This window comes from Astyanax mexicanus, chromosome 9 (genome assembly GCF_023375975.1).
Source record: "Astyanax mexicanus isolate ESR-SI-001 chromosome 9, AstMex3_surface, whole genome shotgun sequence".
Taxonomy (NCBI): Eukaryota; Metazoa; Chordata; class Actinopteri; order Characiformes; family Acestrorhamphidae; genus Astyanax; species Astyanax mexicanus.
Genome location: NC_064416.1, coordinates 30,636,473 through 30,661,487, shown reverse-complemented (window position 1 = coordinate 30,661,487; position 25,015 = coordinate 30,636,473). Strand labels below are relative to the sequence as shown.

General features: G+C 37.0%; 1 protein-coding gene across 4 annotated transcripts in view; it reads left to right on the top strand.

Annotated features, from left to right (window-relative positions):
• The first annotated feature begins 3,076 nt into the window (after positions 1-3,076).
• The window catches only part of nectin1b (nectin cell adhesion molecule 1b), a 381,414-nt gene continuing 359,475 nt past the window's right edge, over positions 3,077-25,015 (top strand). For 2 of the 4 annotated variants that reach the window (XM_049483659.1, XM_049483660.1), the window contains exon 1: positions 3,078-3,695. In XM_049483659.1, the coding sequence (XP_049339616.1) occupies positions 3,641-3,695 (55 nt within the window). In that variant the 5' untranslated portion in view covers positions 3,078-3,640. Of the gene's footprint in view, positions 3,696-25,015 lie in introns of all 4 variants that reach the window. The other 2 variants (XM_049483657.1, XM_049483658.1) reach the window with 2 other exon arrangements.

Genomic DNA, 25,015 nt, shown 5'->3' with positions numbered 1-25,015 from the left:
AGAATATCTAGATTTCCATAAAACCACATCTTTATATATAGTTTTTAACATAAATGGGTGTTAAAATAAGGTTATATGAACATGATTTTTAATTTATGCGGTTGCAATGATGTTTACAACATTGTATATACATTATTTTGTACATAGAAACCATTCAAGGCATGTCGTTTCTGATGTCTCCACATCCACATCCATTTAAAAATATCCAGTAAGTCAAATAAGTCAACATACAGTCAACACTCTCTAAATCAAAAAATATGTTTTCTGAAATAGAAAAAAGTACACTGAAAAAAAAAATAATTGGCTTAATTTAACAGAGTCAAATCATCTTTTTGCTTTGACTAAGTTAAGTTGTGAATATATAGAATTTTAAATCAATTTAACTTAACTCAGCCAATACCAATACAGATCACACAATACTGCAACAGCATAAGAACAAACTCTGTAGTGCCAATCCAGCAAACTGTAAGCATTAGGAACACAGAATAAAGGTGATTTGTTCTGACAGCCTGCAGATCACTGAGGCCTGCTGATCAACACTTATGTTACACTAATACACACCCAGGATAAGGTAGCTTTGGGCAACAGGCAACACAAAGCTGGTAAGTAAAGGAAGAGGCCACACCCAATATGCAAATATATGGTGACAGGAGCCTTATGGGAAAGCTGTATGAACCAATACCAATGAAAGTTACTTGGCACATGTGTAGAATACTAAAAGTTGGTTAAAATCAAATTTTTTTCATTGGCTTAACAAAAAAAAAATGAATTTTTCAGGTTTAAGTTCTCTGAACTTGTTTTATTGAGTTGTACTGGCCGATAAGTTCACTCAACTTGATAATATTTATTCTTCTGACTAAAACACAAAATCACCTTTTAAAAGTGTACATGTTATCACTAAATTCCAAGAATATCTCCATTTTTATAAAAACTGTGTCTTTATAATATTTTTACATAATTTACTTGCAAGGAAGTTCACAAATAATGAAATATCTGGAGATTATTTTGTATACAGTAAATAATATTTTGAATGGTTATTTTATTATGAAGTCCGAGCAACAATATATAACTAGTTGAGTCAGCAAGAAACATTTGTTGAAATATGGTGGCAAATTTTGTTTCACAATTAAAAAAAAAAAAACTTCACTTACAAAATCACATCTTTAAGGTGTCCTCAGTACGGCTTAAAATGTGTACAATAAAATACATATTTATTTTATATGTATATTTGTTGAAATACATTTTAATACATTTTGTTGAGGTATTTTAAGTCACGCCTATTGCTGACAGCTGGGTAAATGCACAACTAGATTCTCTAGTCTCTGTAAAGAAACGTATTTGCCAACAGATTAGCATGATACTATTGGCACCATGCCCAATGCCCACCAGGCAAGGGATGTGAAGCCCCCCCCCCCCCCTCCTTCCAATACTTATGGATGGGATGAGCTGTGGGGATAGTGATCCAGCATCCTGAAGAACCAACTCTGCTTTTATTAATGCTAAATTCAATCACATTCTCACAGCAATACCACAACATCAAGTCATAAGAATTACCCTCATACTCGATCCTGTACTGTAGGCTCTAGTCAGTGTTCTGAACTTATCTGCTAGTGTACCCATGTGGGCGTGTCTTTAAGCTCACACATTAACCAACCAGTGCGGTTTGTGTGACAAGCCCCGCCCCTCTACCTCCCTCTCTCACACACATATTCTCTCTCTTTTTCTCGCAGTCTCTCTCTCTCTCTCTCTCTCTCTCTCTCTCTCTCTCTGTAATTCACACATATTGTCTCTCTATGTCTCGCTCCCCAATTCTAATTGTAGCATCTTTTGCTTTGTATCTTATCTTTCTTTATTCATTCACCATAGTGTTTAAAACCACCCCACTTTAGGACACCTCCAGCCAAGCCAACCAGAACCGAGCAACCTTCCAACATTTCATTAAAAGTACCCATCAACCCACCAATGAACAAACCAACTACCAGCACTCTAACCAATGAATAAACCAAGCATGCTTTCAACCAGAGAACCAACAAACCAGTAATGTTCCAAGAATGTCCTTGATTAACATAAAAGTTATAAATTGATCTTTAGAACATTTTTGTTACCATCCTTATGATGATTGTTCATAAATAATGATATATGAAATATTCCAGAAACTCTTTCAACCTCATCTCCAACCAACCAATTTAATAACAACCAACCTACTCACTCACTTTCCAACCAACAAACCTACTAACTATCCAAACAACCAACCATGCAAAAATCAACTAGCACCCCAACCAACCAACAAATTTATTAACCGGCCAGCCAACCTACTAACCCACCCACCTTCCAACCAGAAACTAGTGCCCCCCAACCAATCTTATAACCAACAAAACAATTTATTAACCATCCAACCAACCAATTAACTCACCTATTAACCTACTAACCAACCAACTCCCAACCTACCAATCTATTAATCAACTACTAACCCAGCTTGCAACCAACCTACTAACCTGCTTTCCAATTAACCAACCGACTAACCAACCTTCTAATTCACCTTCCAACCAATCAACCAAACCAATACCAAGTAGCACCCCAACCAAAACTACTAACCAACCAACCCTAAACCAACCAATTTATTAGTCAATAAACCTCCTAACCAACCAACCCCAAACCAACCAATTTATTAACCAACGAACCAACTAACCCAATGACCAACCAAACAACTAACTCACCTTCCAACTAATTGATCAAAATACGTACTCGTTCCCCCACCAACCAAATTATTAACTAACCCATTCATTTACCAACTAACCAACCTACTAACCCAAGTATCAACCAAAACCCAACTAGGGCCACCTTACCGACCTAATAACCAACCAACCAAACCCCCAACTACCCTTACTACCAACACTTATTACTAACTGGGGGGGAATACTCTTACAACTCTCTACAAACAAAGTGGTGTGTATGTGTGCCTGTTCGCGCGCGCGCTTGTGTGTGTGTAAAAGTGTGTGTGTGTTTGTGGAGGGGGGGTGGTTTGAGCAGAGAGCTCCTCCCGCCCCGGTTCCACTTGGAGGCGGGGCAGATCACGCTGCTGGCTCCCTGCTCTCCTGCCTGCCTGCGCACTGGATGCAGCGCCTGGGCTTCACCGCTCTCTGCTTGTGCTAGAGCGCCGGGTCTGGATCTCTCCAGCTGGACACACAGCAGCTTCTCCTGAACTCCCCCACTCTCTCTCTCTCTCCCCGCGCCTGTCCCAACACTTCTGGACTGCTCTGTTCCCCCCATTCAGATCCTGCTGGAGAAGGTGGGCTTTACTCGAGCCGCCGGAGTGAGAGGAGCTCTTTACCTGTCCATCCAGGAAAAAGAGGAGAAGAAACTACTGTGAGCTTCGTGCTGTGGAGTCACTCTCTCTTTCTTTCTTTCGGGAAAAAAAAGATACGCAAACTGTTCGCGCAGTTTAGCGCATCTTATCTGATCCGTTGATCGCTCTGATTAAGGGGGGTTGGATATCTTTGGACGGAGGGGGGCTGGCTGATCGTGCTGAAGTTTGCATTGATTGATTGATTGTGCGGGAGATTAGTGCGGGAGATTGTCCACGGAGATTGTCCACGCATCTCAGATCGGATATTTTGGTGCGTAAAAATACACGCGAAGCATGGCGACGCTGGCGAGTTTTTGGATACTGCTGCTGCTGTTGATGAACGCATCAAGTAAGTCCTAAGCTTTTATATATATATATACCCTCTCTACCAACACTGTGTATATACACTGTTAAAGCCGTATTTAGCGGCATCTTTCTGCACAATCTCACATTTGCACCTTTTTGCCACTTAACGCGCGCAAACTCTTCTAAACATGGGGTTGGTAGGGACTTAAAGAACGTGTCCTAAAGAAACGCGAGCACGAATTGATTGAAATTCATTGAAATGAATAGCCAGTCAGCCCAAGCGTGGAGCTTAGGTTGTGGTGCCGCTCACTGCCGGTAGGTGGCGTCCACGATGTGTGTGGCGCGAGACGCTGGATTAAAGAAAGCTGATGTTGCTGGCCGTTTTGAGGGATGGTCACTCACCTAATGAACGATGGGGAAGCTCAGGTAAAGATGAAGACAAGGATAAGACAAGATAATATGATGATACAATGCAGTGAAAGAGAGGGTACAATCATTATCATTTTTGGAGATTTGGAGGTTTGATGAGAATTGATCTGAAAAAGCTGTTGATAAGATATTGTATTTTTTAGAGGTATTTCTAAATTAGATTTATTAGCATGGTTCATTTTATATAATACAGCTTTGAATAAATAAGAGACCACTTAAAAATGATGAGTTTCTTTGAATTTACCAAATTAAAACCTCTGGAATATAATCAAGAGAAAGATTGATAATCACAAGCCATCAAACCAAGCTGAACTGCTTAAATTTTGCACCGAAAGTGGCATAAAATGATCCAAAAGCAGTGTGTAAGACTGTTGGAGGAGAAAATGCCAAGATGCATTAAAAACAGGGTTATTCCACAAAATATTGATTTCTAATTTCTTAAAACATTTTTTTACATTATTTGAGGTCTGGAAATAATATTTTGATTTGTAATTTGGGAGAAATGTTGTCTGTAGTTTATAGAATAAAACAGCAATGTTAACTCTACTTAAACATATACCTATACATAGCAAAATCAGAGAAACTGATTCAGAAACTGAAGTTGTCTCTTATTTTTTTTCCTGAGCTTTATAAAAGTCATGCACGCACTCACAGTCAATAAGCTGGAGATATGTTTTTATCAAGATTTAGCACAATATTTACGGTGCATCTCAATATGTATAGTGTACTAATGACTAATTCTAGGGATGCATTGAATATTCGACAAACAAATGTATTTGCACAAAGATCTATTATTTGATATTGAATGAAAGATTATTTTATACTCATCCAAAAAAAGACAAGTGTCCAATACATATTTTTAAATAGTAGTAGTTGCTTGTGTAATTGCTTTTTCTTTGAACATGTAAAAATAAATAAACATTAAGTTCTGCATTCAGTATTTAGTCTTTGTCTGAATGTTTAATTTAGCTCAGTTCTAGTTCCATTTCAGTGTATCCCTGACTAATACTTATTAATGTTTGAGTATATAAAATGTAGTATAAATTGTAGTGTCAAGAAGTTGAGTATACTTAATTATTCTCAATCATGCACTCATACACAAAAACATTGAGTTATTGAGTGTGGTTATGACACTTATGTAGGACACTTTTATCCCACAATGCAATGTGCAAAGGAGAGGGATGAGCTATTCGCACCTGGAATTTTTACCTTTATTAGTAAAAAATAGATGATAATGATGATGCAAGGGCATCATCACTTACGGTGTACTATCCTGCCCATCCTGCACCCCCCCCAGTTTGTTTGTTTATTTTATTCCTGGTCCTGAAGGCATCCTGCCTTGCACCTTTTAGTGCTTTCCCTGCTTTTACTAACACAACCAACTCAATGAATCAGATCTTTAACAAGAGTTTCAGAGTAGCAGGAGGTGTGTTTAAACAGGAATCCACTAGAATGGGCGCCGATAGCATGCCCTACAGGATCAGAGCTGTGAAACTCTGGGTTAACCAACCATTGAATGGTTTAGTCTCAGTGGCTGACGCAGTACAGATGTTCGAAGGACTGTTCTAAAAATAAAAAAGGTTTTACTATCCTATCAGAATGTAAGGATGTCCTAGACTGCTGGTGGTTTCCTTTTACTCACATATTTCTGCCAGGACTGCAAGATATGGCCAAAAATAATATAAATCACAGTATATTTCAATACAGGTTCTGTCAAAACAATGTAATTCTGATATAAACTAGTATTTTTGTCTTTAACGCAATGCTTCAATGCTTCAATCTTAAAACAGCAGCAGTATGTGGACAAGCATTGTCCTGCTGACCAAGAATGCCCACAATGGATATGATATCTGTACCTACAGACTTCAGACAACTCATGTAATGCACCTTGTAACAACTGACAATTTAGTGACTAAGGCTTCTTAGTCACCTTTATTGAAACCTTATTATGTATTGAATTATTGACCAGCTCTAATTTCTGCACATCCAGCTTCTTATGAAAGATAAATGAGCAGTACTGTAAAGTAAACGTGTGGTAGATGCACCCTTGCACTTGCCCCCGCTCTGAGAATTTATCAGCACCTCCAGGCCCCTCGGGTCCACTCTCGGCCGTCTTTTAATAAGCTGCTGTTTGAAAGTACATTTCCCAATCAATAGCGCCCTGCTGACCTCTAATGTTGTAAACAAACAGAGTGATGTGAAGCCCAGCTCCCGGGCCCGAGCGGACCTGCCCCCAGCGGCTCGGTCTAATGAGCCCAGCCAGCGCAGACAGCTGCGCCGGGTCAAACGGGAGAATGCGGACGTGATGGCGAGCGCATCTGCTTTTACGGACGGCAGTGCGCTCGTTTTTCACCTCCATTGATTTCTCTTCCCACCTTTCTTTGACCTTGGCTGCTGGGTTTCGTCACGGCCAAATAAACGCGAAACAGTAAAGGAATGCTGATCTCATTAAAACACCATTGATGGTTTTTTGAACAGTTTTTCTTTTCTTTTTTTGGGGTTGTTGGGCAGTGACATACTTGTGTTTGAACCTTGGCTATCAAAGCTAAATCTTTACGTATCTATTTAAAAAGTGAAAGAAATCTATTCATTATGAAAGATGACAGATAACGACGAATGAGTGACTTTCGTGGTCCAAACCTTTATTTTAGTCTATAGCCTATTGTCTAAGAGATGCTTCACATCTAAAAAAAACTATTTATACACTTGTTTGATGCCTTATTTCAAGTACCTGAAGAAGTATACACATTTTATAATCAATTTGCATAACTATATGGTGCTCGCCACATGATTTTTTTTTTTTAGATTTGTTGGGCAGTGACATACCTGGGTTTGAAGTTTGGATATCATAGCTAAATCTTTACGAATCTATTTAAAAAGTGAAAGAAATCTATTCATTATGAAAGATGACAGATAACGACGAATGAGTGATTTTCGTGATCTAAACCTTTACTTTAGTCTATAGCCTATTGTCTAAGAGATGCTTCACATCTAAAAAAAACGATTTATACACTTGTTTGATGCCTTATTCAACTATCTGAAGAAGTATACACATTTTATAATCAATTTGCATGTCTATATGATGCTCTACACAGGATTTCTTTCATGTCTGAGGACAGCATTGATTCCTGACTGTATGGATGTACTGTAAGGTTCTAGGATAAACCATTTACCTGGCATTGTCTGTAATGGTTTTGCAGTTCTATAAAGATTCCTTACATGCACATATATCTGTTTATGGTTCTTTGTGGCACTGGTCCTCAAACCAGTCATCAGAGTCTTCCAGATGGTCCATGTTTTTGTTGTGTCCATATGTGTGTGATTTGGGTTGGGGCAAAAATCTGAACCATCTGATTGTCCCTGATGACAAGTTTGATCACCACTGCTTTAAGGAAGAGAGATTGTTTAGTTCTATCCAGTGAATTTGACCATTTATAGCGCATTTCCACTGCATGGAATCAACAATACTCTACTCAATTCTACAAAGCTTCACTTGTTTTTTGGTAACTGATTCCTGGTTCTCAATTCTCAGCAGTAGAGTTGAGTCGACTTGGCCAGTGTAGGTAACCTGCAGTGGAAAAACAGCTTAACTGACCAAATCCAATTGGATATTTCTCTGCTCAGAGACTCCTAACTCAACTCAACTGTTGATTATCAAATTCGGGAGTGTTTAAAGAGGGAATCCACCAAATCATTTTGGGCACAACCCTTCAGAACCTGTTCTAAGGCATCAAAGAACTGGCAGCTTTATGTTTAACAGTATCGTGTGTTTTTTCAAGCATTGTATCACAGTATTCCCTTGTTCAAGGTTAGTCAAAGTTGTTCAAATGATGCATAATTTGTTAGCAAGCTAGAACTTGCAATTGCGAGCCATAGAAATGCAAATCCCACAGAGGCAGGGCTGGGCGAGGCTGAGCGGTGGCACAAAGGCACATATCCCTGAGATCCTCACCGGCTGATCTCTGAGCACACAGACTCTTTGTCACTCCCTATTGTCAAACCTCATTTTCTGGGGACTGTCTGAGATGCAGGCAGTTTACGCTGCACACACTCAACACGTCTTTGTTCGGTATGTGTTTGTTCAAATACATTGCCTGCAATTAGCAACTGGAGAGGCTGGCTTTTGCTTCGGCAGCATCTGGCCCTTTTTTCTTTTCTTTATGGAGTGCAGAAAGCCAAATCTTAACTTGATTGAAGTGGCATAGAAACAAGCATTGAACATTTTAGATAGGAAGTCAAAAGGCATCAGTACTATTGCAATATTTTAGGTCTTCTAAGCTGGAAAATTGTATTTTAAATAAACTAGTCCTTGTGCGCCCCAAATGTTTACAGTCTAAGCTATTTGATGGACAACCAATGCTGTGTTTTTGAGAATCCATGCAATATTTCAAAACAAATAATCGTTGTCTTGGACTATACAACATTTTCAATGGAGATTTCATATTAAAAGGGAAACAGAAGTCTCTGGCTAGTTTTAATCCCAGTCTGTGAAACAAAAATTAACCCTAAATTGTTATAGTTTACAATTATATATTGATATTTTCTTACTTTGCTAGTTTACAATGATTGTTTTATCTCCAAAAACAAAAAAAAAACAAAAAAAAACACATAGAACAGAACAGTATAACATCTTAACATGTTACGGTGACACTTTACAATAAGGATACATCAATTAACAGTATTTATGACAGTAATAAACATTATTTAATGCCTAAGTAATGAGTAAACTTATTTATTAATTGACATCAGTTATGACATTATTAAACATTCCTCTTTTTTAATGCTTAAGAATGTTGTTAATAACATCAATTTGTATTGATTAATAATGTCTTAACTAGTGTCAGTTAATATTTTATTGAGACATTCTTTCACTCAAGTACTGTTATGTACAATAATGTATATTTGTTTATTTTAATTATTTCTCATTTTTATCCCATTTTCTCCACAATTTACATGACCAATTACCCAAACCACTCATTAGGACTCCTCCTATCACAAGTAATGCCCCAACTCCACCTCTCTTTGAGCTGCTGCTGATGCAGCATTGCCGAGTAGCATCACAGCGCACTCGTAGGAAAGCGCAGTGACTCGGTTTCGATACATCAGCTCACAGACGCCTTGTGCTGATCAACATCACCCTTTAGAGTGATGAGAAGAAAAAAGAGCGCCATCTACCCACCCAGAGAGAGAGCAAGGCCAATTGCGTTCTCTCAGGGCTCTGGCAGCTGATGGCAAGCTGCATGACCGGGATTCGAACCAGCAATCTTCTGATCATAGTGGATGCACCTTTATTGTAAAGTGTTACCTGTTACTCTCTACGTTATAGTTTGTACAATTTTTATTTGAATTCTTAATTGATTATTTAAAAGTGTCTGTTGTAAGTGCAGACGGAAATGAGCAATCTTGCTAAATCTGGCACATTTGCGTTATGGAATAATTTTCCTATTTAATTAAATAAACCGATTCAAAGTCAATTGCTTTCAGTCAGTTAATTCAAAAACAGTGTAAAAAAAAAAAAAAAAAAAAGACGAGTCTGTGAACACATCTGCATGTCACGACTGATAATACAGCGCTTGCTTTCTGTTCCCAGCGTCTGCCGTTAAGCCGAGTAAGCAGTATTTCAGAGCTGAAGATTAGAGCGAGTTGATGGGTTATGATGGGTTATGATGAATTATGATGAATTATGAGAGCATGCTGCTTCTTGTTAAAGCAGCAGTCACTCACTGCCAGCAACACTTCACTGGGAAACGTTGCTGGAATCCCTTCCTGTTACTGGTGTTGTGCCTAGACAGACGGATATCACCCATTTCTGTAGAGCAGGTCCACGACCCGGACTCGCCAAGGTCGGCCCGGTTAACGGGGCGGTTTGAATGTGCCGGGCTATAATTACGTCTGGGGATTCCCCTGGTGCTGCTTATCCATCAATAATATGTGAACCGGTCTGGGGCCGGGCCAGAGTAATCAATGCACTCATACTTCATGCAGTCATTAGTGTCGGTTCTCTCACATTACAGCTCACGCGTTGAGGGATCATCTTACACTCATGTGTTTTATGGGTTTTCATGGCTGTGGATGATGTTATCAACACAGGAAAGGGGTTTTTACTAATATTTTAAATTTGTGTTTGGCAACATCAGATAAAAAAAAAAAATATGTGTAAAATTTACTTTGAAAAAGTTTCGCAACTTTCTACATTTGCTTTTTTAAAGTACATTTAATTTCAGATACATTTAAGTAAATGATACTGCACAGATATAATCTGACTCTAGAAGAAATAAAAAAAACTTCCTATATGCTAGGGGTTGGTAATATAACACTACTTGTCTTATGTCAAGATTAAAATCTCACCAATATAATTTGTCACACTTTCATACTCTAAGCCTAAACATGCAGAATGCATTATAATATCGTGGCATTTTGGATAATTGGTATGTGAAGAAATCATAATCATTTGTTAAGTCAATTACATGTTGTTTAACCTTGGTTCTCAATGCTTTAACACATCCACTTTTATTTATTAATGGACTGCTAATGAGACTCTTAGTTGAATCAGCTGTGGGAAGCAAAAAAAGTGGATTTTCAGGACTAGGATTGAGAAATACTGTATTATTTGAATTTATTGTAAAAATCATAAACATAAACCAACCTTTTTTGTGCTATTATGTATTGGTATGCATTGGTAGATATAGTTTTTTTTAGGTTTTTGTTTAGTTTTCATTTGGGATCACTAATACTTGTATTCTACTTTTTTGCCCACTTTCATTCTAAAAATGAAAAATACAATATAAGACTTGTGTATTTATGTGATCTACACTGCTAAAAAGTATAAGTTCTCTAAGGAAAAGTTAATTGAGTGATGAAACTGTGGAGGAATCCCTTAGGATGCTTTAAGGAACCTTCAAGAAAGCTTCTTCGTCCACAGTTGAAGAAGCCCTAGAAACCCTCAAGGAACATATTCTTTTAACAGTGTATGATGCTGAATACTCAGTATGCTGTATTTCTCGAATTTAAAAACTTAAAAAATATGTTCAAATGTAGGTGTTCATTCTTCACGGTGAAATTTTGCTGTCTCTGACTATCATTCAGCAGATAAAACACAATGGATGAAACAGGCTGTAATGAAATGAATGGTACCATTTGGTGTTGATTGCATGATTTACTGTTACTCAACAAGAAGCCAAACAGATGCTATGCAAAAAAATCACTGTTACCTTCCACATTTGGCAAATCACCAGCGTCCATCAATCAGCCCGTTCCTACATTCAGGTCTCGCTGTTTACTTTTATTTTCTGACTGAAATGCATCGTTTTTTTCAGCACTGCCTCAGATATTTTTCCCTTATTAAATTTTACCGCGCATGTCGGCCCGCTGAAGTGGGACGTTTCAAGGTGAAACACCGGGGCTGGTTTATCTGTGTGTGTGTTGGAACTGGTCAGGTTAATCCTGTGAAGGCATTATGGCAGGACGCCCGAACGCTGGATCCATAAAAGAAATGGAAGCTTCATTTTTTTAGGCCACACATTTTGACGCAAACCACTTTGTCTGTTTACACTAGACATGAAGAGACCGGTGGATTTAGAGAACCGTCAGCACTAGCGGGAAATACTGGAGAAGTTGATGTAATAAATACGGTGAGAACTGAGCTGGAATTAGCGCAGCTTTCTCTATTTTCTCGCTACGGTGTGATTGGCACGTTTTCCCCCAATGTTTTTCCATTAGTGACTTAGCGAGGAGCTCACAGACACCCAGCACCAGTGTGGGATCTGTCACCATTCACAGCCTTTGATCCTTCAGGACTGTTTCCTTAAACACTGGAGTTCTAATCTTTTGCTGCTGTTTACATTCACACCACGATTCCTGATTAAAACATAAATAAACTAAAGCTGGAAAATATGAATAAAAACGTATTATCTTGATATGCTTACGAGACCTTACAATATTATAAAAAATATTTTTTTTAAGAAAGTATAATGTAACACCAAAAACAGTAGTCATTGTTTGTATGTATTGTATATATTTATCATATCATATATGATAATATCAGAATCATTTTTTTTTAAAGAGCCAAAGAGTTTTGTTTGTTGCTATGTTACTATGAAGCTTTAAGGCGCTTTTTTGTAGAATTGTTTATTTTTAGAGTGTGTTTGCTTTGTATAAATATTCGGCAATTTGTTTGTGATATTTTTTTAACATCACAATAGTTATTGTTGTTATCAAAATATACAAGAGATTTGTATGTTTTTACTGGATGTTTGCTATAGTTACAAAATATAAAACTTAAGACCAAATACACTAAAATATAAGTAAACGCCAAAGCAGATAAACAGACGGCTGTATATTTAAATCGCAATTATAGTGCTTGTAAGCAATATAAGCAGGGATGCACTGCCGATATTTGAATTTAGCACGTATCTGCAGATTCTTATGCTGATATACATATTTATAACATACAGAGAGAATAAAAAAACCCTTGTATAACTAACTTACTAACTAACGAATAACTAACTAGCTAACTAATTAAAATTAATTAAATTAAATAGAAAAATAGCTTAAACAATGGATTTTAAAGTAGAGTGGTTGGCATCAGCGAATGGTAGTAGTGTTGCCAGTATTGGTTGGTCCTTTTCTGGAATATTGTAAATATGTGGGGAAGTATATATATCTATATATCTATATATATCTTTTTATATAAATTCTCCAGGCAAGAAGTATTCTTTTTTTTTTTTGCATTGGTTACGAGAAGTTGATGTAGAGGTCTTGATGTAATGAATACAGTGCACCCTGAGCTTTCTCTATTTTCTCGCTATGGTGTGATTGGCACCTTTTCACCCAATGTTTCTCCATTAATGACTTCGTGAGGAGCTCACAGACACTCAGCACCAGTGTGGGGTCAACCCAACCAACTTTCACACCAACATACAGAGCCTTTGATCCTTCAGGATCCTTCAACTGTTTGCTTTAAACACTGCTTTTTAAACTCACGCCATCTTGATTATAAGAAAACCCACGAAAAAAACTCTCTGGACTGTGTGTGTGGAGCTGGTAAGAAAGTAAGAACAACGCTCATTATCTGTAATAAGTACATGCTTTTTTAAAGCTGTGTTGCGATTCTTAGTGGGGTATTAGGTTGTGGGAAGGATGGGAATGATAATTGACCGTTGTGGCGCTGCTTTCTCCAAGCACGTGAGGAACATTGAGGGCCTCCGTCTTTGATCAGAAGGTCTTGTCTGATTTGTCTGGAGATGATCCTTTGGCTCACGCTGGAGACCGGGATTAGTTTGCCAGCCGAGGCTCTCGCGTTTTGATGTCCTTTGAAGTTGTTCAATCGAAGCGAGGGAAGAGGAACGTCCCTTTAAATTTCCACCGCGCTTTGATTATCCCATTGACTGCTAAAGCAGCGTTTTGAGTGGCATCTTTAATTTGGGAGTTTTGGCATCGCTGCTTAAGTTGCAGTGATGAGCTGTTGTATCAGATAGCCCAGAGCGTTTTGACAGCCAAGACAGAAAATAGACAAATATATGTATTTTACACTTATTGGCTGCACAAAAGGGGGGCTTTGAAGACAAGAATAAGACAGACAACACGAAAATGCGATTGTTACCCAGAACCCAAACTATCCTGTGGCAATGCACGAAGATTCACAGTATTTATATACTTTATTTAACAATAAGGTAATAATTCTCAAACACACGGTGTTGCTTTTTATTTATTAGTTTAGATGTAAAGATTGGTGTCAGAAGTGGTTCAGTGTGTCAAAGTGTTATGTTTAAACCCCACCCACTAGATATTAGTCGTTAGATCCCAGAAATGTAATTTTTCTTTTAGAAAATTGTGCAATATATCAAGATATCAATATTTTGTCCCACCCCAAGAATATATATCCGCAATACATTAAAATACACATCCCTATTAAGTACAATGCAGTAAATTGAGGTAATTTCAAATTTGTTTATTAGAAAAGGCAATAGATTAAGGCAATTACTTTAGAGTATGGCTGAAATTGATTTGATTAAACAAAATACTGATTTAGTTCAATTTTCAATATGAATTAATCAAGATTGTACATCTTTATGCATAGAAGCTGCAAAGGGAATCTCAGTAGATAGACATTTGCTTCTGTCAGAAACCTATAAAGAATTTTCATATTTTACACTTTTCCTGAGCTGGTACAAGAACGTTAAGTTTGTATTGTGTTTAATATAAAAGCTGCATGTAAGTAAAAAAAAAAAATAATAATAATAATAATTAAATGTATGGGAAACAGTAGCTTGAACATTATTTAAACATTGTAAAAACTAAACATCGTCGCCGAAAATCGCTCATATATTTGAAGAATATTGAAATTCAATTTTTTTTTTACAAAAAACTATATTGATAGATCGAATTATTACAATATTTTGTTTTGCAATACTGTATCGATACGGAAAACAAATGAGTAAATTCATGTATTTAATAGATAATACTGTATGTAAACATTGGTGTCAGAAGTGGTTCATTCACTTCAGGGGGAACATTTTGAATACTCCTGTTATTTTTATTTTTTAGGCTTTTAGATCTTGTCAAAGGTTATTTATTTATTTGTTTATTTTTGCTCTGGGACAAACAGGTTTTTTTTTGGAGGATGCATATAGACAATTTTCACTACTCCCAGTGCAAAATTCTTTTTTTTTTTTTTTTGCAGGGTACGGGGGAGGGTTGCTAGGCTGTCACTGCCAATGTGACAGCCTAGCAACCCTCTACCCTCTAGGCTGCCCACTTTACAGGCAAACACAGGAATTCAGCCATTCACCCCGAGGTCAAACAGACGGGCCTATTAAAGTCAGGCTCCTTTGAAGCGCTAAGTGATATACAACCTGTAATGACCCTTACAATGGAAGCCAGGCTGTCAGTGTACACATGGCTTTTCATGAGTGTGTGTGTGTGTGTGTGTGTGGTTGGGTATATATATATAAAGTTATATTCTGTGGGTCACAAGCTAAATATTAGCCTTTACCAAAATGAAATAGAAAGCAGTGAAGCAGAGATTTAACAGTTCCGAGTTTTTTTTTTTTTTATATATTATTTTGTACTGAGTACACTCCGCCACTCTGCAGCCGTTTTCAATAGAACAACCTTTCTGAAGTGGCGCCCATTTGAGCTGCCAGTTTGACAGATACACAGCCTTTTTTCTTCTTCTAAAAGTACCGTCATTTCAATATGAAAGGACAGATGAAGTGGAGTTTATAAAAGTAGCTGGGTGCAGTTTTATTCAGTGTGGTTAGGCACTTTTAATGCTTTAGTTGTCAGTCCAAGCCTTCATTCTGTGGGTCTGAAAGTGGTACGTGTTTCAATAGACCAAAATTCCAAAATTGATAAATGTTTAATGTCTAGTTTTCATCACTGACTCCGGAACTAGTAAATATATCATAAAAATAAATATATATATTTATATATATACATATTATATTAAACAGCCTTTTTTACCCATATTCTTAATACCGCAGCTGGTATACAGGTTTATGGTATTTTTGCAATAACAATATTCTTTAAATTTGATTTTTTTTTTTTTTTACAATTTATTTCAAGAATATGCTACTGCTACAAAGTAAATATAAATATGTTTTATTCTGAATAAATAGGACAGTCATTTTTGTAAACAGTAACTTTTTCAAGGCAAATATAAAGTAAAATACCTACAAAAATCAACCACAGAACTAAAGTGCATGCATAATAAACTGCAAGCAAACAATTAAAATTCAATACAGTAAATGTTGTAGCAAATCAAATACGAAATAGACAGCTTTTGAAAATATTGCGATATCACAATATGATATATTTTGGCAATATTATCACATACAATACGATATGGCACACTCTTAGTTGTTTATATAAAACAAAAAATGTTTAATTTCTGGAGGGATGACACTTAACAAAGCACAGACTTCTAATATTATTTTCCTGTATCTATTAACATCATATTGTGCAGTTTACTGAGACTGTGAAATATTGCCAATAGTGCAACTGTCTTAAATGTATTATTTATTCAAATAAATAGTACTCAGATATTTACTGTTTAAATATATATCATGCTGTGTTTTAGTGTTTTAGTGTTTAATGCTAACACTTTTGATATCGACCTTTATTAAGATATTTTTAAACATATAGTATCATATATTGCCATTTCTAGGAAGATTAATGAGTGCCTGAAATCTTCCTTGTTTTGATGTATTAATATATTCATGTGCAGTATGGGTGTAAAAATGTATGTGACGTATCAGCTATGTCCCGTCCTCACAACAAAATAAACCCGAAGAATCAAAATCCCTAGAATTTATAAGCTCCTCAGAAAGAAAGCCCAGCCCTTTGAGTGTGTATGTGTGTGTGTGTGTGTGTCCATATCATAAGCCTCTTTCCAGTTAACATGCCTGTGTGGGTCACCCAACATAGTTGACCCCACATATGGGACCAGGAGGGGTTAAACCTAGGCCAAGTCTGGGTTATCCCTTCACATGGAGCTTAGATTAGACCCATCTGAGATTTAGGTGAGCTGTAACAAGAAACAACTCATGTAGAAACCCACCCAAAGCCAGACCAGTGCCCACCTGAAACTCACCTAGCCTAAATTTAAAACATATTTATAAGTTTATATACGTTTTAAGAGTTCAGAAATCAATATTTGGTGGAATAACCCTGAGTTTTAATCAGTTTTCATGCATCTTGGCACGTTCTCCTCCTCCAGTCTTACACACTGCTTTTGAATAACTTTATGCCCTTATGTTTTGCTGTACTGTATCAAGTCTCAAGAACACAAACACTGTAAGGATATGTATTTAATAGAGTACTATATGTAAACATTGGTGTCAGAAGTGGTTTATTCAGTGTTGTGTACCGCTGGCCTTTTGCGCTCCAGGTCGATAAATGGGTCAATTCCCCGGCACATTATGAATGCTTTTATTTGGCTGATTGTTTGCGCAGTGGAACAGATTAGGCTGTTTAGTGGCTCCGTGTTTCGCGCTGTTATTTGGGATGGCCTGTGGGAGTTCAGGAGATTTTTCTGAAAGAGGTTTCAGTTGCGTTTTTGATCTCAGGAAGACTCGGTGGACCTGCGCTTCCCTGATTTCACGCCCACTCACCAGCAGGTTTATACCTCGCAGCTTCGAGTCTAATGCTGACCTCAGATTAACATTCATCTCTGTAGAATGCAGCTACTTTGGGCTGAGAAAAGATGATAATGATTAAATTTGGGAATGGTAGATTCACCCTCATTATGGCCCAGACTGCTGCTTTTTATTTTCTCATCCAAGAAATGACTTTATTAATCATTATTAATAATGACTTAGTGCGATGTTAATCTGAGTTAAAGGTGTTGCCATGTGAGTCAGCCAGATGTGACGCTCCCTTTACCAGTTTTCTCCAGTTTCCAAGAATCTTTTTGACAGTATATTAGATGGATTTATATTGAATATTAATCTACAATGTAACAATTTGGAAAATACAAGGGAAAAACATGGAATAAAAACTTTTGTGTGTTTTTCTGTGTGGCCAATATTTTAGTAAAATAAATTACTTTAGTCAGAAAAAGCAGCAAAAAAAACTGAATTCACATTAAAAAAATACAGACATTTTAGCTTAGCTAGTACTAGCATTGCTCTGGAATACCCAGGCATGCCAAAAGTCATGGGACAGCAGTATGTAATGTGTCAAATTGTGTCAGGAATATGCCATAGAAGGCATTGGACGAATGGCATTTCAAAAGTAATAAGACACAAAACAAGAGTTACAGACTCAGTGAAATGGAGAATGCAATAGAACAGATAAATAAATCCATTTAAACTGCTGCTATTTTTATCACTGCAAGTATAATATCTCTAATTTTTAATGTTCTTTCAGCGAATATAGCCGAATTACCGTGTGTATCAGGGCACCTCAGATCAGATTTATAGTCTCCGGTGGTTGGGCACTAGCCGAGGAGTGTGGCTTTCTTCATCAAGCACAAATGATGTGTGAGGTCTAGCCCAGCCATTTCTGAAATTAACAGTGTGGAAAGCTATTAACAGTTGCCGTCCGCGGCGGCGCTTCACATCACATCACATCATGCCAGCTGCACCAAGCCAGCAGCTCAATACGCCGCCCACCCCGACGAGGCTGAACACAAGGTCAAGAATAGCTGAGATCACAAACAGCAAGGAATTAAAGCTGTGATCATGCAGCTACACCAGATCTATGAATATGATTGCATTAAAAATACTGTAGATGTTTACAGGCATGTAAATAAATCATTTCAATGCTATTTCTATGTTGTTTTTATGTTTTGTGTAAAATGCAAACGTGAGGTCTGGTAGATGAGCCTCTTCCTCACTGCGGTCGTCCATTTTCTTTCTGCCCAGTGCCTTTATAATTTAGGGTTGAGTTGGATTGACGTAAAATAAAAACGTTTATATGCATATACAGTCATGTTTTAGATAAATATGCTTGACCTATTAATTTTATTTATTATTTTTCTGTGTTTTTCCCCACGTTTTCTCTGTTGTTCTACTTTGACATATAATATATCACATGAATGGGAAAATAATTAAGTTATAAATATGTCTTCACATTTACTTGTTAATAAATCTGAAGTGTTTGTGAAGTCTAAACACAAAGGCATCAAAAATATTTGATTAAAATGTGGCCTGAATTGTTAACTTTTAGACTGAATTTACACAAAATCCAATGGTTATTAAAGCCTGTTCAAACTATCTTTTAAATGCGATCTATATCAAGCATGGTTCTGAACAGTTAACACTCCTAAACTGACCCTAATGGTAAAGAGCTAAAGAGCAACGCTTCACTTGAAGTTTCGGTTTCATCCTCTCCAGCATCATAGGAGCTATCAAGGAGTTCCAGTGTCAACAGCTGGGCTTGTCATTGAGCGTACTGTAAAAACGACATTATTCAACCATGCCCACTTCTTTAGTTTGCGTCTTTAATTTGATTTAACTTTGCTTTAAACTAAGCGTTTTATTGTTTTCTTTGATCCAACAGACATGCCCTCCCTTGAATGTGTTTAGTCATTTTGTTTTTGAAATGTCTTTAAATGTGGAGATGTTGTGACACAAGCCTTCTAATTTAGTTTGAACAGAAACGTCAATAAATTCAAATATTTATGACCTCTGTTACCTCACAATTCTACCATTAAGCCTCTTTCTTATTGCTGTTGTCCATTTTTTTTCTTCTTAGTGCATTTCTTCACTGTCCAATGTCCAATCTCCAAAGCAGCAACTTTAAAAGACAAAGAAAAAACCTTGTAAACTTTCAATGGAAGTCAAAGCAAAAAGAGTTTATTTCAGGTCATTTTGAAGTATTTCTATTGGTACGTGTAAGGGACAGTTTGTCTGCTCAAATTATGTAGTAAACTAAAAAGTGTTGAGTTGGATTTATGTAAAATCTGGCTGTTCAGACATTTGGTTGTTCCACATATAAAAGCTAAATGAAACTTCAGTCATATTAACAGAACAGATCTTAATATGTGTCAGATATGATCAAAAATCCATATTGGATTTGGGCTAATTGTACTTTTTTTAGTGACACTCAATAAACTGATCTAATTTTAGGCTTTCTGTTTAAATTTTACAGTATGTCATGTAGCTGGGCGACTAAAGAGATTAAACAGAATCATAAATCAGTGTGAACAGCCAGACCCAAAGACCATATTGGATCAAACAAGGCTTTCAAATGCAGCCCTGGTGGAGTTACACCAGATATCAAACAGCACATGTTGATTACATTGTTATAGAGTGAACACGAACAGTGAAAAACTCTAAAAAGTTATGGGCGGTATTATTGCTCGTAGCAGGTTTTTCGTACTGATTCATCAGATCAGATTATTAGTCAGCTAGCCTGCTTAACGTTGCGTTTTTGGTCAGCAGTAAGTCTTGTGTAACGATGTTTATGTGCATGTTTATTTCCATGACCCGGCAAACTTAATTGAGAGTTTAGGAATAAGTGAATTCGGCCTGCAAAAGCTTACAGAGTCCGGCTATTGCAACCAGATGACTTTCGGCTGCTTAGTGGCCATCTGGATCATGTTCTTAGCTAACCAAAACCAATCCCGAAAAGCAAGCTGACACATCAGAAAGACTAACGCTAATCAAATTACCAGAACTGGACCCACCCAGTCAGAGAAAATTCACTTTCTGTCCAGTACAGGCCTGTGACTTTGGATGACATTGGACATGATGCTGTATGGAAAGCAGCTCACCCTAGTTTGCTGTCATTTGTTCTGATGTTGCTGATTGCGGTAATTGCTATAGGAAAATTCGCTGCTATTTAGGTTTCAGGTTGCCTTTTTTTTAGATTGGAGTAGCAGTTAGGTAGGTTTTTGTACTTTGCATGTTGCCCTGAAGAGTTTATGTAGTCGCTATCCACTTCACATCTCATAGGTTCATGTTTTGTTGTTTTGTATCATTGGATACTGTAAAATCTGTTTATATTATCCAGATTTCTTTTTTTCCCATTTAGCTTTTTTATTTTGTCTTTTAAAGAAATAATATAAAAAACAAAAAGGAATCTAATTGCAACACTGCATTGATTGAAATGAATATGTATAGATTCCTTGAGTCTTATACAACTGTAGATACATACAATTGAACATACATACATATATGCATCTATAGTTTACTTATTGTTGCTGTTTTTCCACAAAACTGCAGAATTGGCATGCATAGCGTTGGTGTGCACCATTTGAAAAGGAGTGCAATACACCCACAATGAATGAGCACATCTTTTCAACTACAAATTAAAAGTATAAAACACCCTAGTAACCATGTAGTACTAATTCTATATATGTATAGTAATGTTTCTAGTTAAATCTATATTTAATTAATGTTGGATCTTATTAAGAACCAAATCACCCCCTGATGAAACACTTCAAGATCAGAACATTACATTACTGCCGTCCTATGTTTTTAACATGTCATTATATAGTATACATTTGTTAATAGGTGTCTAAATGACATATTAGTCGTTAGCTAACATGGGAGTGAAGGTGTCATTGTTGTAAAAGAGATAAATAACATTTCAGTCCATCTTAGTCCGTCCTTTTCTCGTCCAAACAGAATAGGGTGTTAGTCCTCTCTCCCCATGCTTTCACCATGCTTGGTGTAGCACCGTAATTGTCTCCACACCACCGCAGGCTGGAGGTACCACCGGTTTTGATCCGCCGGGGCCGTCCCAATGCAGATATTAGCCTCCCCAGCAGGTTAAGGAGATTTCGAGGCCCCAAATCCGCATCTTAGTTGGATTAAACGTTTGGAGGAGAATGAACACTCTCAATGATGGATGAGCATCAAGCAAGAAAATGCAATTATTCCGAATGGGAATTTGTCTAGCTCAGAAATGTAATCCAAGTAATAACTTGGCACAGCACAAACTTAACAAATGAATCTCGCGTTCAGACACCCTCCGCGCGGTTTCGGCCCGCCTGTTCGCTCGCTCCGGGCGTGAATGACGAGCGGTGGAGGTGCCTGTAAACTACAGGCTAAGAATGAACTGCAATTAGTCACCCACTCAGTCTGGAGTGCAATATTTACACCGGCAGGGCTGCTGGCTCCAGATACTCGCACTTCTCTTTGATTAGAGTTTCAACATCCTAACCAGCCCTTCTGCTTTGGCTGCAGCAGGAGATCCTTTGGCAGTATTTACCCATTACGGATTGCTAAACGTCTAGGCCGGATCCCAAATGGCTCCCTTTAAGACACTTTTTGGGTGTGGAGGCCATTTTTATGACCTACTCTTCTCTTAAATGGGCCTGTGCTTGACGTACACTTCAGAAAACTAGCAATATTTCTGATGGCATACTGATATCGGTGGGTATTTATATCAGGAAGATGGTGAATTGAAAATTGGAGGTAAAAAAAAAGAAAGAAAAATTCAAGATGGCCCAATCCTGGAACAAATAATAACCTTCTGTCCTTTCCCTGGAACAAACACCACCAACTCAGAAATGCTGTAAAATAGCTTATTTTAAAGGTCAGATATTATCCTACCATCTTTAAACACAATCTGTCCTCTTCCACAATAACCATAAACCAGAAAATCTCTTTATCACACCATTATTTAAAAAAAAGTGATTGTTTTTATTTGCTTAGAATAAACTGCTCGACATAGACTAGCATATTGATTTTGATATTGATCGATAGGTGTTGGTATTTGGGAGATATATGTAGAAAAGATATCGAATTAGATATTGGATATTGGTAAAGAAATGGCCAATGAATCGAAAATCAATTAAAACTGACGTGAAGGAACAAATAACTGAACAAATAACAGATGCTATATATATATATATATATATATATATATATATATATATATATATATATATATATATATATATATATATAGTCATGTGCCTATCCAGTCTGTCATTCATTAAAATGATCGCAACTGAAAATAATAATTCTGTAATCATAATCAAGGTAATTAACTGTGCTTTGAGATCATATTGACTAGGCTATTTTGAGTGTACTCGCCACTTTTTGGTCTTAGTAATGCTCCAGGTAACAATAGCTCCTGTTTAAAACTTGTGTGCTATCATACTATCGTTTACCAAAAACGTTAATGTATGTTTATGGCCCCTTTATAAAATTACTAATTAATTTAAAAACTTTGATGATCCCACTCTTTGTATAACATGAGATACAGGATGTAGGGAAGCTTTGAGGTGTAGAATCACCAAAAATGAAGCTAATGTGTTAGGACTATGCTAGTCCTGTACAGCTTGTGTTTTTCAACCCAAAAACTGCCAGTTTGTGAAGATAGTAAACTAATACCTAGCTTAGATCTTTTTATTTCATTTAATTAATGCAGCGGCTGGGGGAGGGGTTGCAAGGGGAGGAGTATGGGCCTGAAAAATAGACTAATGTTAGAGGAAACACTACTATTGACTTAATATAAATATAAATATTTGGTTTTGATTATTTGATCTTTTCACTTTTTAGACAAAAAAATGTTTGGTGGCCAAATATTAATGGTTACCAAACATTTATGGTTGCCAAATATTCAGTGTAACTGGCTTGGTCTTGCTTTTAGAAGCTAAAAAACAAGAAAAGGCACATGTTCTAAACTGAAAGCAAATGTTCAGATAAACTGGGATGAGCGTGGAAGTGTCAGTGATGAGGAACAGGTGTGTTCACGGAGGGTCGTCCAGTCGGCATGAGGGAAAGCGCTGCTCGGCTCATCAGTCACACCTCACTGTATGTTTTTAAAACCTCAGGGGTGACAGCCTGCTAGGAGTGCTCTTCTTTGCTGTTTTTCTCGGCCTGTTTTCACACCCTGCTCAGAAAGGGGGCGGAGAGATGGAGCTCGGTTTGGCAGTGGGTCACGGCGGGAGGTCGCTTTAGTGCGAAAAGTGATTACGCAGATACAGGGACTGCCTGGATCAGGATACAGGAATGGTCAAAGCTGGAACGCAAATGGACGCTTGATTCGACTCCCTTCGGAGAGGCTAGTGGTGGAGGTCAACCCAGGACCTGGATGGACGAGTAGCTTCCAGCAAGAAGCAGCAAGACGGCAGCCGTCAGCCACTTTCTGCTTCTGTTTCCTTTCTTCAGAATAGAATTGAAGGTAGAGGCTGGGCTGGAGGCCGAATCGCTAAAGTGCTGTTTCTGTTTTCTTGACCTTAAAGATCCCGCTGCCTTCAGTGGCTCTTTTTTCCAGCAGTACTCTTAATAAAAGTATTTTACAGAGCTAGCAAGTCAGGGCGAGCACAAGACACGTTTTTTTTGCACTTTTAATGTGGTTTCATAATTGGCCAGATGTTCTTTTAGCAAAGAAAATACTAAAAACTGTTCCCAGTTCGTCTCCTAGTTAAAATTTCAAGCGATTTACCATTGAAAACCCAAAAAGAGGCCATTTTTCATTGTTTCCATCTCTATCTAACAGCAGAGGTTAGGTTGATGTTAATTGTGCATTTTTTTTAATAAAAGCACAAAATTATTTCTTATTTTGTTCATTTGTTTTTGAGGTTAACATTATTCTAGACCTAGAATATGTAACATATATGAAGACACTGGACAGTTGTAATTTGGAATTACAATTGGAATTGTATAGAATTGTGTCATATTGTACTATTGTTTCTTTACAAGTATGTTAGCTTGTGCAATATGACCTCAAATCACCATCATGATTGATTTAATTTTTACTTTGATTACAATTAGTTTAATGAACGTCAGACATGGGATTTTTCTACTGGAGTTCTACTGGACAGGGCAGAGTCACATGACTACATACAGAGTGGGGAATACATTATCCAAGCCATACATCTCTGCAGAGATTTACAATTACAAATTGATAAAAGTCTGAATAATATTACATGAGCAGAACACGACCACAAAATATACATTGCGTAAACACATGGCATCTGAATTTGTAATCTTTAAAGATAGTGATTTTTTTTCTGCATACAAAAATATTGTAGGAATAATTAAATAGCTGGAATGTCAGCATGATCACAAGAAATATTTTTGCTATATGTTATTTTACCAAAGAAAATATTAAATATTGTTCGCAGTTTGTCCCCTAATTAAAATTTCTAGCCGTTTACCAACGAAAACTCAAAAAGAGCTTGCAATCATGAGTGAATATTTATATCACATTCACATTGGTATGTTCACACTATGCAGCATTTTATCATAATGTATTGTGATACTGTAAGGTGAAATTTTGTGATTTTTCGAAGTATAAAAACAACACTATAATATTTATAAAATCTGAATAAAAGAAAAGTTTACTTTTTTATCAGCAATCAGAACAGTGGGATCTAACAACAGAGTACATCACTGCTACAATTCCTAGTATATACTAAACAATACTAAACAAACCACTTCTGACACCAATCTTTACATAAAAACTAACAATAAAAATATGCTGTTTTTGAAAGATTATTTTCCGATATTTTGACAAATTGATATTTTG